The sequence below is a fragment of the Callithrix jacchus genome, chromosome 2 (assembly GCF_049354715.1).
Source record: "Callithrix jacchus isolate 240 chromosome 2, calJac240_pri, whole genome shotgun sequence".
In the NCBI taxonomy this organism is placed as follows: Eukaryota; Metazoa; Chordata; class Mammalia; order Primates; family Cebidae; genus Callithrix; species Callithrix jacchus.
The window spans coordinates 3,239,870-3,254,244 of record NC_133503.1 but is presented as its reverse complement, the minus strand read 5'-3'; the positions used below and the strand labels follow the sequence as shown (position 1 = coordinate 3,254,244).

General features: G+C 49.9%; 1 protein-coding gene across 14 annotated transcripts in view; it reads left to right on the top strand.

Annotated features, from left to right (window-relative positions):
• Positions 1-256: 256 nt before the first annotated feature.
• CRCP (CGRP receptor component) overlaps positions 257-14,375 on the top strand; it is a 60,699-nt gene continuing 46,580 nt past the window's right edge. For 11 of the 14 annotated variants that reach the window (XR_013528365.1, XR_013528379.1, XR_008479791.2 and 8 more), the window contains exon 1: positions 10,396-10,520. Coding sequence is in view for 4 of the 14 variants with exons in the window: in XM_054252455.2 (XP_054108430.1) it covers positions 10,513-10,520 (8 nt within the window). In the remaining 10 variants the exon portion in view is untranslated. Of the gene's footprint in view, positions 380-10,395; positions 10,521-14,375 lie in introns of those variants that run through there. The other 3 variants (XM_078353791.1, XM_035291955.3, XM_078353761.1) reach the window with 1 other exon arrangement.

Sequence of the window (14,375 nt, the reverse complement as noted above, 5' to 3'; positions counted from 1 at the left end):
GGTTGCGGTGAGCCGAGATTGCACCACTGCACTCCAGCCTGGGTAACAAGAGCGAAACTCTGTCTCAAAAAAAAAAAAAAACCAAATAATTATTGCCAAGGAATAAGGCTTTAACTGGGTGCTGCAGCTGAGGAGAGGGGAGGTCGGTCTCAAATCCATCTCCCTGACTACTAAAATCAGGGCGTTTCCAGCCAGGCACTGGGTCGCTGCAACTACGCGTGGGAAACAGGAACTCAGCAGGGATAAGGAAGCAATCACTGTGAAGGAGGGATCTGGAGTCTCATCGTCAAGATGCCATGATGTGGTGGGTTTCAGCTCTTCGATCATCTTTGAAAGGCCTGGGGGCCCCTTCTGAGGAAGGAACTCAGGCAAAATAAAGGTAGGTTTCAAACTTCATGATCGAAAGTGTCAATGTCTTTTTCTTTTTTTTTTTTTCTGAGACAGAGTCTCACTCTGTCACCCAGGCTGTAGTGCAGCTCACTGCAGCCTCTGCTTCGTAGGTTCCAGCAATTCCTGTGCCTCAGCCTCCTGCGTAGCTGGGATTACAGGCTCCCGCCACCAAGCCCGGCTAATTTTTGTATTTTTGGTAGAGACAGGGTTTCCCCATGTTGGCCAGGCTGGTGTCGAACTGCTGACCTCAGGTGATCTGCCTGCCCCAGCCTCCCACAGTGCTGGGATTACAGGCGTGAGCCACTGTTGAACCAGGATTTGTTAATAAGTACTTCTTTTTTTTTTTTTTTTTTTTGGAGTTTCGCTCTTGTTGCCCAAACTGGAGTGCAATAGTGCAATCTCAGCTCACTGCAACCTCCTCCTCCCAGGTTCAAGCAATTCTCCTGCCTCAGCCATTTTTGTTTTAAAGAGACAGCATCTTGCTCTGTCGCTCAGACTTAAGTGCAGTGTTGCTCACTGTAACCTCAATATTAAGGCTCAAGTGATTCTTCCACCTCAGCCTACTGAGCAGCTGGGATTACAGGCACATGCGACCCTGTCTGGCTAATTTTTTGCAGAGACCTGGTCTTGCTCTGTTGCCGGATTCCCGGGCTCAGGCAATCCTCCCACCTTGGCCTTCCCAGGTGCTGGGATGACAGGCATAGGCATGGCTTCTGGCCAATCAGCATTCTTACGCAGGATTCACTAAGTGCCAAGCACTATCCCAAGCACTTTTCTGGGGACCGTATACGTTTATGGGGAAAAGCCCACGGCAGAGGGCCCAGGAGACAGTTTGCCTGGAAGACTGCGTTGGGAATGGGGAGCAGACCCCTTCAGAACCAGGGAGCCTCTAGGAAAGAGCTCCTCCTCCCAAGGGTGCAGAGTTAAGGCTCCTGCTTGGTTGGAAGGTCCAAGGGGCAGTCCTGAGTGGAACACTGTGACTGTCACTCTGATTGTCCCCTTACAAGGCCCCACGGACTCCAGCACCCAGAGAAGGAAAATAATGAGAGGGGAGAACCCCTTGCCTCCTTCTATTTCACCTCCTCCCCCTCCCACTTCCACATGGGAAGGAGGGTGAAGAAGGGAAAAAACAAAATAAAATACCAAAGAGCTGGGAAAATGATTCCCTCTTTAGTTCCCAGCGTCTCTGCTATCTGTCAACCTTGAAAGAGCTGCAGATGAATGCTATCCCTGGTGGCTGGAGCCAGGCACTGGGTCACGCCCCCCACGTCTCCACGGCCCAGGCTCCCTCCTGGAAACACCTCTGCCAACAAGCAGCTTGTTGCTTTTGTCCTGTCTCTGTAAGCCCCTCCCCTTCTGCTCCGCTTAAGCTGCGTCTGAATTAACAAATCAATGAAGCCAAAAGATTGTAAGGTCGGGGTCCAGCAAATGGACAATGACAGAGTTCTGTGTCAGTTTCTCCTTTAGCATTTTTTTTTTTTTTAAGTTTTTTTGTTTTTTTTGAGATGGAGTTTCACTGTCGTTACCCAGGCTGGAGTGCAATGGTGTGATCTCGGCTCACAGCAACCTCCGCCTCCTGAGTTCAAGCAATTCTCCTGCCTCAGCCTCCTGAGTAGCTGGGACTACAGACACACACCACCATGCCCAGCTAATTTTTGTATTTTTAGTAGAGACGGGGGTTTCACCATGTTGACCAGGATGGTCTCGATCTCTTGACCTCGTGATCCACCCGCCTCGGCCTCCCAAAGTGCTGGGATTATAGGCGTGAGCCACCACACCCGGCCATCCCCTTTAGCATTCTAAGCCTGTAAAAGGGGAGAGAAGCTGCAGCTCGGGGAGCCTGGTGAATGAGGCTGTAGCCCTCCCACAGCTCCTGGCCAAATAGCCACTTCCTTCCTTAGTAGGTTTGCTCCCTGCCCATCCTGCTTCAATAGTACACTAAAGCAGCTCAAGGCATCTGCAGCCTCACTGTCAGGCAGGAGGCCACGTGTCAGGGCCCGGGAGCAACAGCAGCCTGGCCTGCTGCAGCAAGATAGCAGCCCCTACTGCAGAAGCCAGTGGCAGCCACCATCGGGGGCCCAGACTCCTGGGTTACCTGTGCATATGTGTGCGTGTATGGGTGTGTGTGCACGCACATATGACATTTTGAGACACCTGGTTCTATCTAGGAGGCATCTGAGGGGTACTCAGCCTCCTGCAGAAAAGGTGGGGACAGACCTAGAGAAGCAGCATTTTGTGACTTTGGACCCTGAGTAAGCAGGAGACACTCTGCACAGAACAACAGATGTGTATGTGAGTGTGCTGATTTTCTATTACTGTAGCACCAAACTGCTGCCCCAAACCCCACAAATGTATTGTCTTAAAATTCTATAGGTTAGGCTGGGTGCGGTGGCTCACACCTGTAATCCCAGCACTTTGGGAGGCCAAGGCGGGTGGATCACGAGGTCAAGAGATCGAGACAATCCTGGTCAACACGGTGAAACCCCGTCTCTACTAAAAATACAAAAATTAGCTGGGCATGGTGGCTCGTGCCTGTAATCCCAGCTACTCAGGAGGCTGAGGCAGGAGAATTGCCTGAACCCAGGAGGCGGAGGTTGCGGTGAGCCGAGATCGCGCCATTGCACTCCAGCCTGGGTAACAACAGCGAAACTCTGTCTCAAAAATAAAATAAAATAAAATTCTATAGGTTAGAACAGGGGTCCCCACACCTTGAGCCACAGACCAGTACTGGTCCATGGCCTATTAGGAACCAGGCTGCACAGCAAGAGGTGAGTGGTAGGAGAGCGAGGAAAGCTTCTTCTGTGTTTACGGCAGCTCCCCATTGCTCACATTCCCACCTGAGCTGTGCCTCCTGTCAGATCAGTGGCAGCATTAGATTCCGTTGGAAATAGATGCTCGGTGCCGGAAAGAAAAATTGGCACGGAGACAAAGGATCTTTCAGCAACGCTGTTGTTACTTCCTGGGCTGCAGGAAGGCACACAATCTTGCCACAAGAATACCCTTTCTGCAGGAAGTAAAAGGAACTGCTTTGCTGTTTTTTTTTTATAAGAAAATTTTTATAAGAAAAATTTTATACATAACAGATTCTCACAGGAGCACACACCCCATTGTGAACTGCACATTTGAGGGATCTGGGTTGCGGGCTCTTTATGAGACTCTAACGCCTGTCACTGTCTCCCATCACCCCCAGATGGGACCGTCTAGTTGCAGGAAAACAAGCTCAGGGCTCCCACTGATTCTTCGTGCTGGTGAGTTGTAGAATTATGTCATTATCTATTACAGTGTCATAATAAGAGAAATAAAGTGCACAAGGAATGCAATGTATTTAAATCATCCCAAAACCTCCGTCTCTCCCAGTCCATGGAAAAACTGTCTTCCATGAAACAAGTCCCTGGTGCCAAAAAGGTTGGGGACCACTGGATCAGGAGTCTATGGTCTGGATCTGTGTCCCCACACAAATCTTATGTCGAATTGTAATCTCCAGTGTTGGAGATGGGCCTGGTGGTAGGTCACTGGATTATGGGGGTGAAGTTCTCATGAGTGGCTTAGCACCATCCCTTTGGTGCTATGCTTGCAATAGTGAGTGAATTTTCACAATATCTAGTTGTTTAAAAGTGTATAAATCCAGTCGGGTGCGGGTCTCATGCTTATAATGCCAGAACTTTGGGAGGCCAAGGCGGGTGAATCACATGGTCAAGAGATTGAGACCATCCTGGCCAACATGGTGAAACCCCGTCTCTACTAAAAATACAAAAATTAGCTGGGCGTGGTGGCGCGTGCTTACAGTCCCGGCTACTTGGGAGGCTGAGGCAGGAGAATCGCTTGAACCCGGGAGGTGGAGGTTGCAGGGAGCTGAGATTACAGCACTGCATTCCAGCCTGGTGACAGAGTGAGACTCCATCTCAAAAAAAAAAAAAAGAAAGGCCGGACATGGTGGCTCACGCCTGTAATCCCAGCACTTTGGGAGCCTGAGGTGGGTGGATCATCTGAGGTCAGGAGTTCAGGACCAGCCTGTCCAACATGGTGAAGAACCCGTCTCTACTAAAAATACAAAAATTAGCTGGGCATGGTGGTTGGCTTCTATAATCCCAGCTACTCTGGAGGCTGAGGCAGGAGAATCACTTCAACCCAGGAGGCAGAGGTTGCAGTGAACGGAGATCATGCCACTGCACTCCAGCCGGGATGACAAGAGCGATACTCTGTCTCAAAAAAATGTATATAAAAACTAGCCAGGAGCGGTTGTGCATGCCTGTAGTCTCAGCTACTTGGGAGGCTGAGGCAGGAGACTGACTTGAACCCGGGAGGCAAAGGTGTCAGTGAGCTGAGATTGTGCCACTGCACTTCGGCCTGGGCGATGGAGTGATACTCCATCTCAGAAGCATAAAATAAGGCCAGGTGTGGTGGCTGAAGCCTGTAATCCCAGCACTTTGGGAGGCCGAGGCAGACATATCACAAGGTCAGGAGTTCAAGACCAGCCTGACTAATATGGTGAAACCCTGTCTCTACTAAAAATACAAAACTTAGCCAGGTGTGGTGACGGGTGCCTGTAACCCCAGCTATTAGGGAGGCTAACGCGGGAGAATTTCTTGAACCCAGGAGGCAGAGGTTGCAGTGAGATGAGATCATGCCACTGCACTCCAGCGGGGGTGACAGAGCGAGACTGTGTCTCAATAAAATAAAAACAAACAAATAAATAAATAATAAGCGTGTGCAGCTCCTTCCCTCTCTTGGTCCTGCTCCCCTTCCCCTTCCACCGGGAGTAAAAGTCCCCTGACGCCTTCCCAGAAGCAGATGCTGCCATGCTTCCTCTAGAGCCTGTGGAACTGCAAGCTAATTAAACCACTTTTCTTTATAAATTACCTAGTCTCAAGTATTTCTTTCTCTTTTTTTTGAGACAGAGTCTTGCTGTGTAGCCGAGGCTGGAGTGCAGTGGCGCAATCTCAGTTCACTGCAAACTCTGCCTGCTGGGTTCAAGTGATTCTCCTGCCTCAGCCTCCCCAGTAGCTAGGATTACAGGCATGTGACACCATGCCCTGCTAATTTTTGTGTGTGTGTTTTTTTAGTAGAGACGCGGTTTCACCATGTTGGCCAGGCTGGTCTTGAAATCCTGACCTTGCCATCCACCTGCCTAGGCCTTCCAAAGTGCTGGGATTACAGGCGTGAGCCACTGTGCCCAGCTTTCAGGTATTTCTTTATAGAAGCGTGAGAACGGACTAATACAGAAGTCCTACGTGGGTCTCACTAGGCTAAAATCAAGGTGTTGGCAGGGCTACAGTCCTTTCTGGAAGCTCCAGAGGAGAATCTGTTTTCGTGCCTTTTCCAGCTTCCAGAGGTCAGCTACGTTCATTGGCTCATGGCCCCTTGCTCCAACTACAAAGGCAGGAACATTGCATTTCTCAGACCATTCTTCCCTGGCCACACCTCCATCGGGTTCTGACATCAGCTAGGAATGATTCTGTGTTTTTTTGTTTTTTTTTTTTGAGATGGAGTTTCACTCTTGTTACCCAGGCTGGAGTGCAATGGAGGTTGGCTCATTGCAACCTCTGCCTCCTGGGTTCAGGCAATTCTCCTGCCTCAGCCTCCTGAGTAGCTGGGATTACAGGCGCGTACCACCATGCCCAGCTAATTTTTTGTATTTTTAGTAGAGATGGGGTTTCACCATGTGGACCAGGATGGTCTCGATCTCTTGACCACCCGCCTCGGCCTCCCAAAGTGCTGGGATTACAGGCTTGAGCCACTGCACCCGGCCGATTCTGTGCTTTTAATGATCCATGTGATTAGGTTGAGCCTATCTAGACAATACAGGATAATCTTTTATTTTCATCTCAAGGTCCATACCCTTAATTGTCACGGTGATCAGTGACTATCCCCCGCCAGTGGAACGACGGTAAAAAGAATTTTTACTCAGCTCACTGCAACCTCTGCTTCCCGGGCTCAAGCGGTTCTCCCACCTCAGCCTCCTGAGTAGCTGGCATTATAGGCACATGCCACCACACCCAGGTAATTTTTGTATTTTTAGTAGCGATGGGGTTTCACCATGTTGGCCAGACTGGTCTTGAACTCCTAGACTCAAGTGATCTACCCTCCTTGGCCTCCCCAAATGCTGAGATGACAGGCGTGAGCCACCACACCCAGCCTAGTGAGTACCATTTGAACACGCCACCTAATTCCCTACTGTAAATTACATCTGAGCCATTTCATCATGGGGGCTGTCAGCGGCACTGCTCTTTTCCACTGAAGCCAGTGTCCAATACCTTGGCCTCCTGGGCTCCTCCCCTCACCCAGTTCAAAGGCCCCTGGCTTTGGGACGCCTCTTCACCTCATTAGTCATTCCCTCCCCGCCCCATGGCGTCTAAACACAACGCATTGCAGTTATTTATGTCCAGAGCTGGTTTTCCAACTGGGCTGTCAGCTAGCCAGGGCAGAGGGTGTGTATTAGTGACATTTGTATCATCAGCACCCGATGGGCCATCGCTACCTATTTGTTGAGAGAATAACAAATAACAAGCAGCATCTTTAGCATTTCTTTGTGGGGCCTGATCTTCTCAAGTTATGGGGAATTCTCCACAATAACCAGGGGTCTTGGGTGGCGTTTTTTTTTTTTTTGAGGCAGAGTCTTGCTCTGTCACACAGGCTGGAGTGTAGTGGTGCAATCTTGGCTCACTGAAACCTCCACCTCCCGGCTTCAAGCAATTCTCCTACCTCAGTCTCCCTAGTAGCAAGGACTACGGGCGCATGCCACCACGCCCCGCTAATTTTTGCATTTTTTTTTACCGGAGAGGGGGTTTCACCATATTGGTCAGGCTGGTCTTGAACTCCTGGTCTGGTGATCTGCCCACCTCGGCCTCCCAAAGTGCTGAGATTATAGGTGTAAGCCACCACGCCTGGCCCCGGGTGGCATTTTATATACTTTTGATGTTGTTGTCGTTCTGTGATGGAGTCTTGCTCTGTCGCCCAGGCTGGAGTGCAGAGACACGATCTGCAACTTCCACCTCCCAGGTTTAAGTGATTCTCCTGCCTCAGCCTCCTGAGTAGCTGGGATTACATGAACCAGCACACTGATTAATTTTTGTATTTTTTTGGTGTGAAGATGAGGTTTGCCATGTTGCCCAGGTTGGTCTCACACTGGGCTCAAGCGATCCACCTGCCTTCATCTTCCAAAGTGCTGGGATTATTGGTGTGAGCCACCATGTTCAGCTAAGTAAAAAATGTTTAACAGCTTTATCAATACAGGATTCATATGCTGTCCAATTTGCCATTTAAAGTGCATAACTCAATGGTTTCAGTTTATTCATAGGGTGGTGCAGCCGACACCCCCATCTATAATAACTTCGGGACATTTTTGTTTCCCAAAGAGAAACTCCATACCTATGAGCAGTCACTTCCCATTCCTGCCCCCAAGCCCTCTCCCCGTCTTCCTGTATCCACAGATTAGCCTCTTCTTGGACTCTCCATATAAAGTGAATCACATGATATGTATTTTTTTTTTTTTTTTTTTGAGACGGAGTTTCGCTCTCGTTACCCAGGCTGGAGTGCAATGGCGCGATCTCGGCTCACGGCAACCTCCGCCTCCTGGGTTCAGGCAATTCTCCTGCCTCAGCCTCCTGAGTGGCTGGGACTACAGGTGCACACTACCATGGCCAGCTAATTTTTGTATTTTTAGTAGAGACGGGGGTTTCACCATGTTGACCAGGATGGTCTCGATCTCTTGACCTCGTGATCCACCTGCCTCGGCCTCCCAAAGTGTTGGGATTAAAGGCGTGAGCCACCACGCCCGGCCACATGATATGTATTGTTTAGTTTTGTTGTTTTTTTGAGACGGAGTCTCACTCTGTCGCCCAGGCTGGAGTGCAGTGGCGTGATCTTGGCTTACTGTAAGCTGGGCCTCCTGGGTTCAAGTAATTCTCCTGCCTCAGCCTCCTGAGTAGCTGGGACCATAGATGTGTGCCACCACGACTGTCTAATTTTTGTATTTGTATTTATATTTATTTATTTAGAGATGGGTTCTTGCTCTGTCACCCAGGCTGGAGTACAGTAGCGTGATCTTGGCTCACTGCAACCTCCGCCTCCTGGGTTCAAGCAATTCTCCTGTCTCAGCCTCCTGAGTAGCTGGGATTACAGGTGCCCACCACCATGTCCAGCTAATTTTTGTATTTTTAGTACAGATTGTGTTTCACCATGTTGGCCAGGTTGGTCTTGAACTCCTGACCTCATGATCCGCCTACCTCAACTTCCGATTACAGGTGTGAGCCGCTGGGCCAAGCGATATGCATTATTTTGTGTCTGGCTTCTTTCACTTACTAATAGCATCATGTTTTGGGGGGCTATCCTTGTTGTAGCATGTATCTATCTAACCATACTTTTGCAACAAAGTCTCTCACTCTGTAGGCTGGAGTGCAGTGGTGTGATCATAGCTCCCTGCAGCCTGGACCTCCCAGGCTCCAGTGCTTCTCCCGCCTCAGCCTCCCCAGTAGAGGTGCTCACCACCGCACTCGGCTAACTTTTCCTAGAGAGGGAGTCTGGCAATGTTGCCCAGGCTGATCTGGAACTCCTGGTTCCAAGAAGTTCTCCTGTCTCTGCCTCCCCAAGTGTTGGGACCAAGCCTGGCCTCCTTTTTATTAAGTAGTTTTCCATTGTACAAATGTAGAACATTTTATTCCTCCAATTATTAGTCACTAGTTAATGCACCTCTTATATTTGTTCAGATTGCCTTGGGTTCAATACCCACCGGACAAGTTCCTAGATGAGTGACTTTTGGCAAATCATAATCTCTCCAAGACTGTCTCAGTTTCCTCACTTATAAGGCATGAATAATAATGGAATCTACTTCATTCCATTGTACTGCCACAGTAATTAATAAAGTGCCAGGCTCTTTATAAGGATTACCTAACACACTTATTATATACAAAAAAGGGAACAGAGCTGTTGCAGTGGCTCATGCCTGTAATCCCAGCACTTTGGGAGGTGGAGGTGGAGGATCAGTTGAGGCCAGGCGTTCAAGGCCAGTCTGGGCAACATAGCTAGACTCCAATCTCTACCAAAAATAAATAAATAAACTACAACGCTTCTGGCACCCCAGACGCCACCAGCCTCACTACTCTCTGAGGGGTGGGATTTTAACATGCAAAGACCTAGTAACCCCATCACGTCTCGGAACTTTAGCTGATTAATTACTTTGTTAAAACCTAGACCAGGCCGGGCGGTGGCTCAAGCCTATAATCCCAGCACTTTGGGAGGCCGAGGTGGGTGGATCACAAGGTCAAGAGATCGAGACCATCCTGGTCAACATGGTGAAACCCCGTCTCTACTAAAAAAATTAAAAAATTAGCTGGGCATGGTGGCGCGTGCCTGTAACCCCAGCTACTCAGGAGGCTGAGGCAGGAGAATTGCCTGAACCCAGGAGGCGGAGGTTGCGGTGAGCTGAGATCGTGCCATTGCACTCCAGACTGGGTAATAAGAGCGAAACTCCATCTCAAAAAAAAAAAAAAAAAAAAAAGAAAAAAGAAAACCTAGACCACGAAAACATGAGATAGACGGCGCGACGGCGCATGCCTGTAACAACCCCAGCACTTTGGGAAGCCAAGGAGAGTGTGGATCACCTGAGGTCACGAGTTCGAGACCAGCCTGGACAACATGGTGAAAGCCCCGTCTCTACTAAAAATACAAAAATTAGCCGGGCGTGGTGGCGGGCGCCTGTAGTCTCAGCTACTGGGGAGGCCGAGGCAGGAAAATAGCTTGAACCCGGGAAGCGGAGGTTGCAGTGAGTCGCGATCGGGCCACTGCACTCCAGCCTGGGCGACAGAGCGAGACTCCGACTCAAAAAAAAAGAAAACACCGGATAGTCCTGCCCGCAAGTTCTTAGCAGCCTGAAGCGAAGTCCTGGGCTAAGGACACAGCGACCCTCCCCCGGCCCCCTGAGAAAACGGACTGGGCAGCGAGAGGTTCCGGGTCCGCCAAGCTCCCGGCGTGCACCGCGGCGATCCCGGCGTGCACCGCGGCGATCCCGGCGTGCACCGCGGGGCGCGGAGCTGGCTGTTTGGCGCGGGCGGTGGCGGCGGCGGCAGCTGTGGGGTGTGCGGTTCCTTGTCCGCTGGTAGCCTGGGGGCGACGAGGCGGGACGTCATGGAAGTGTAAGTCTCCCGGGACGAGTCTCTTTTGGGCCGGGGAGCCCAACGGTTGGACCGCCGAGAGCCGCGGGTACTGGGCGACCCCTCCTACGGGAGTGAGGGCCGAGGGCGGCCCTGTCCGGGAGGGCCGCGCGCGTGGGAACGGGGACGAACGAGGACAAACGGGGACGAACGGGGCTCTCGCTCTGCCCTTCCCAACCTTCCCTTCCCCCCCACAGCCTGCGTCTGGGATGCGAGGCCGAGCACCTCCGGATCCCGCTGCCTTCCAATGCGCCTCCTCCTCCTCTCATTCATTTACCAGCGTTCCTGGGTCACAGTGCGGGGGTGGAGCCCGAGTCCGGGGCTGTCGGACCCCGGACTTAGAAGGCTGTGAAGGCCTGTCTGTCCGCCCTGAGAGTGGCTGGAGGAGAGACGAATCGGGGCGGGGTAGAGTAGAGCTCTGCTTGCAGCCCCGGGCTCTTGGGGAGCCCTCACTCGGAAGAGCGGCTCTCAGAGTTTGGTGGGAGCAGTCAACCCTGTGACGGAAGGGGCGGGTTTTTGCGGGGAGTGGGGAAGGATATGAGCCAGGACTGGGACCCGAGAGACAGCACGGGGTGTGCGGGTGTGTGTGCGGGTGTGTGTGCGCGCGAGGGTAAAAGGTTTTCTGACAATTTGACCTCACGTGGTCTTTTCCATGCTTGCTCGTTGCACTTGGTGCAAACGAAGTTTTTTTGCATCTACTCTGAATCTGGGTTTTATATGGTTGATACTAACTTGTAGGTATTACCTATCTTGTGTTCTCTGTGAACTGATTTTTTGATACAGTTTCCTTTAGGTTCTTTTGCCTCATGTTTAAAAGTTATATGTACTATGGCAGTTCAGATTTTTACGTTTTTAATTAATTTCGTTTTTTCTTTTTCTTTTCTTTTTTTTTTTTTTGAGACGGAGTTTCGCTCTTGTTACCCAGGCTGGTGTGCAACGGCGCGATCTCGGCTCACCGCAACGTCCGCCTTCTGGATTCAGGCAATTCTCCTGCCTCAGCCTCCTGAGTAGCTGGGATTACAGGCACGCACCACCATGCCCAGCTAATTTTTTGTATTTTTAGTAGAGACGGGGTTTCACCATATTGACCAGAATGGTCTCGATCTCTTGACCTCGTGATCCACCCTCCTCGGCCTCCCAAAGTGCTGGGATTACAGGCTTGAGCCACCGCTCCCGGCCTTAATTTTGTTTTTTCTTAAGAAACAGGGTCTTGCTCTTTCCCCCTGGCAGGAGTACAGTGGCGTAATCATGGTTCACTGCAGCCTCGACCTTCTGGACTCAAGCAATCCTGCCTCAGCCTCTCCAGTAGCTGGGACGACAGACCCACGCCATCACTCACAGCTAATTTTTTTTTTAAAGTTTTTGTAGACACAGGGTCTCACTTTGTTGCCCAGGCTGGTTTCCAGCTCCTGAGCTCAAGTGACCCTCCTGCCTTGGACTCCCAAAGTTCTGGGATTACAGGCATGAGCCACCTTACCTGGCCCCTTCCAATTTTTTTTGACTGTGTAACTGAAAGACTCATGAAACAATAGTGTATGGAGTACACTCTCAATATTGTCTATTTTTTATTAAAATGAATGGGGCCAAGCGTGGTGGCTCATACTAGTAATCCCAGCACTTTGGGAGGGTTAGGCGGTGGGATCACTTGTGCTTGGGAGGTGGAGGCCAGCCTGGGCAACATAGAGAGACCCTGTCTCTACAAAAAATTAAAAAGTTAGCTGTGTGTGGTGGTGCATGCCTATAGTCTCAGCTACTTAGAAGGCTGAGATGGGAGAATTGCTTGAGGCCAGGTGGCTGCAATGAGCTGAAATCTAGCCACTGCACTCCTGCTGAGGTAAGGGAGCAAGGCTCTGTCTTTTATTTATTTATTTGTTGAGACGGAGTCTTGCACTCTTGCGTGGGCTGGAGTGCAAAGGCGTGATCTCGGCTCACTGTAACCTCCGTCTTCTGAGTTCACGGGATTCTCCTGCCTCAGTCTCCCAGGTGCACACTACCACACCCGGCTGATTTTTTGTATTTTTAGCAGAGACAGGGTTTCAGTATGGTGGCCAGACTGGTTTCTTTTATTTGTTTGTTTTTGTTTCTTTTTTCTCTTTCTGTATCACAAGAACAGGCTAGTTTCAAACTCCTAACATTGTGCTTCGGCCTCCCAGAGTGCTGGGATTACAGGCGTGAGCCACCGCGCCCGGCCCTGCCTTAGAATATATTTTGAATGCAGTTACTTTTCAGCCTCTCCACTGTTAGGTTCGTAGTCCGTCACCTCTGGGCTGGATTAAGCCGTAGCGTTTGGGTGTTCACTCTTCCCCAGCCTCCATTCTGTTTTCCACGTGGCAACTGGAGTGATCTTAAGTAATGATTGGAACATGTCACCCTGTGTAAAACCCTTCATTGGCTTTCCATTGTACTTAGAGGAAATTTGCATCTCTTACCAGGACCTGCAGCACCCTATAAGACCCCACCTACTCTCCAGCCTTATCACTTTCCAGTCTCCCAACCTCCCAAACACTCACTTTCCACTGACAGGAGCCTCCTAAGCACTTGCTGAGGACTGTTGCGATGCAGGACCCTCTGTCTGGTATACTTTCCTCCTCATCCTCACCCTGTTCTCTTTATTGGTTTTTATTTTTATTTTTATTTTTTGGGATAGAGTCTCAGTCTGTCACCCAGGCTGGAGTATAATGGCATAATCTCGGCTCACTGCAACCTGTCTCCCAGGTTCAAGCAGTTCTCCTGCTTCAGCCTCCCAAGTAGCTGGGATTACAGGTGTGCACCACCATGCCCAGCTAATCTTTGTATTTTTAGTAGAAACAGAGTTTCCATATTGGCCAGGCTGGTTTTGAACTCCTGACCTCTGGTGATCTACCCGCCTCAGCCTCCCAGAGTGCTGGGATTACAGGCATGAGCCATCACTCCTGGCTTCCTGTTCCTGAAAGGAAAGTTGCCTTTCCTCTTCAGCAAGTCTAACAGAAGTTGTTTTTGTCTCTCATAGCACTTTGGTTTACTTTCCCTCAAATAATTAACAACTTGCAATAATAAATATATGTTTACTTGTTTGGAAGGTGGGGACAGTGTTTGTTCACTTGGTGCTTAGCACTGCATCTGGCACGCAGTAGACATTCAGCAAATAGTTGTTGAATGAAGTAATATAACAATACTGTATTAGCTTCATAAATACAGTCTTCTCTCGGTGTCTTTGGGGAATTGGTTTTGGGATCCTCTGCGGATACCAAAATTCACAGATGCTCGAGTCCCTTCTGTAAAACGACGTAGTATTTGCATGTAACCTATGCAGTCTCCTGTATACTTTAAATCGTCTGTAGGTTACTTACTGTGATACCACGATATATAATGCCAGCTTTTGTCCATGGTTCCTGGCTCATAATTCCCATAACCGTTGTTACTTAGTGACTAAAACAATAAGCATAACTTTTATTAAAGTATTTGCCCTTGGTCCGTGGTCTGTGGAGCAGCCTTGGAACAGCTCAGCTTCAGAGCAGTAAAGGTGAAAGACAGTCTTTTGTTACTATGTTGGGGTGCTGTAAGGCTCAGAAGCAGGCCTCAGAAAACAAGCTCTGTCTCTTGCCCTCTCATCATCCCCTGCCTTTCTGTCTTAGAGCTGGCTTTAAAGAAATTCTCGATCCTATCTTGTCTGATTGCAGGTTATAAGACCCCCACTTCAGAGGGTGTCCTGCCCCTTACCCTGGAAGAAGGAATGCCGCACAGAGAGGCCAGGGAGAATCTGGACAGGCCTTGCTGTGATTCTGCACTCAGTCTGTTAGTATTAGATTACACTCTTTGTCCAATCAGTTACTATGAGGTTGTCCTTGCTTCAGTCAT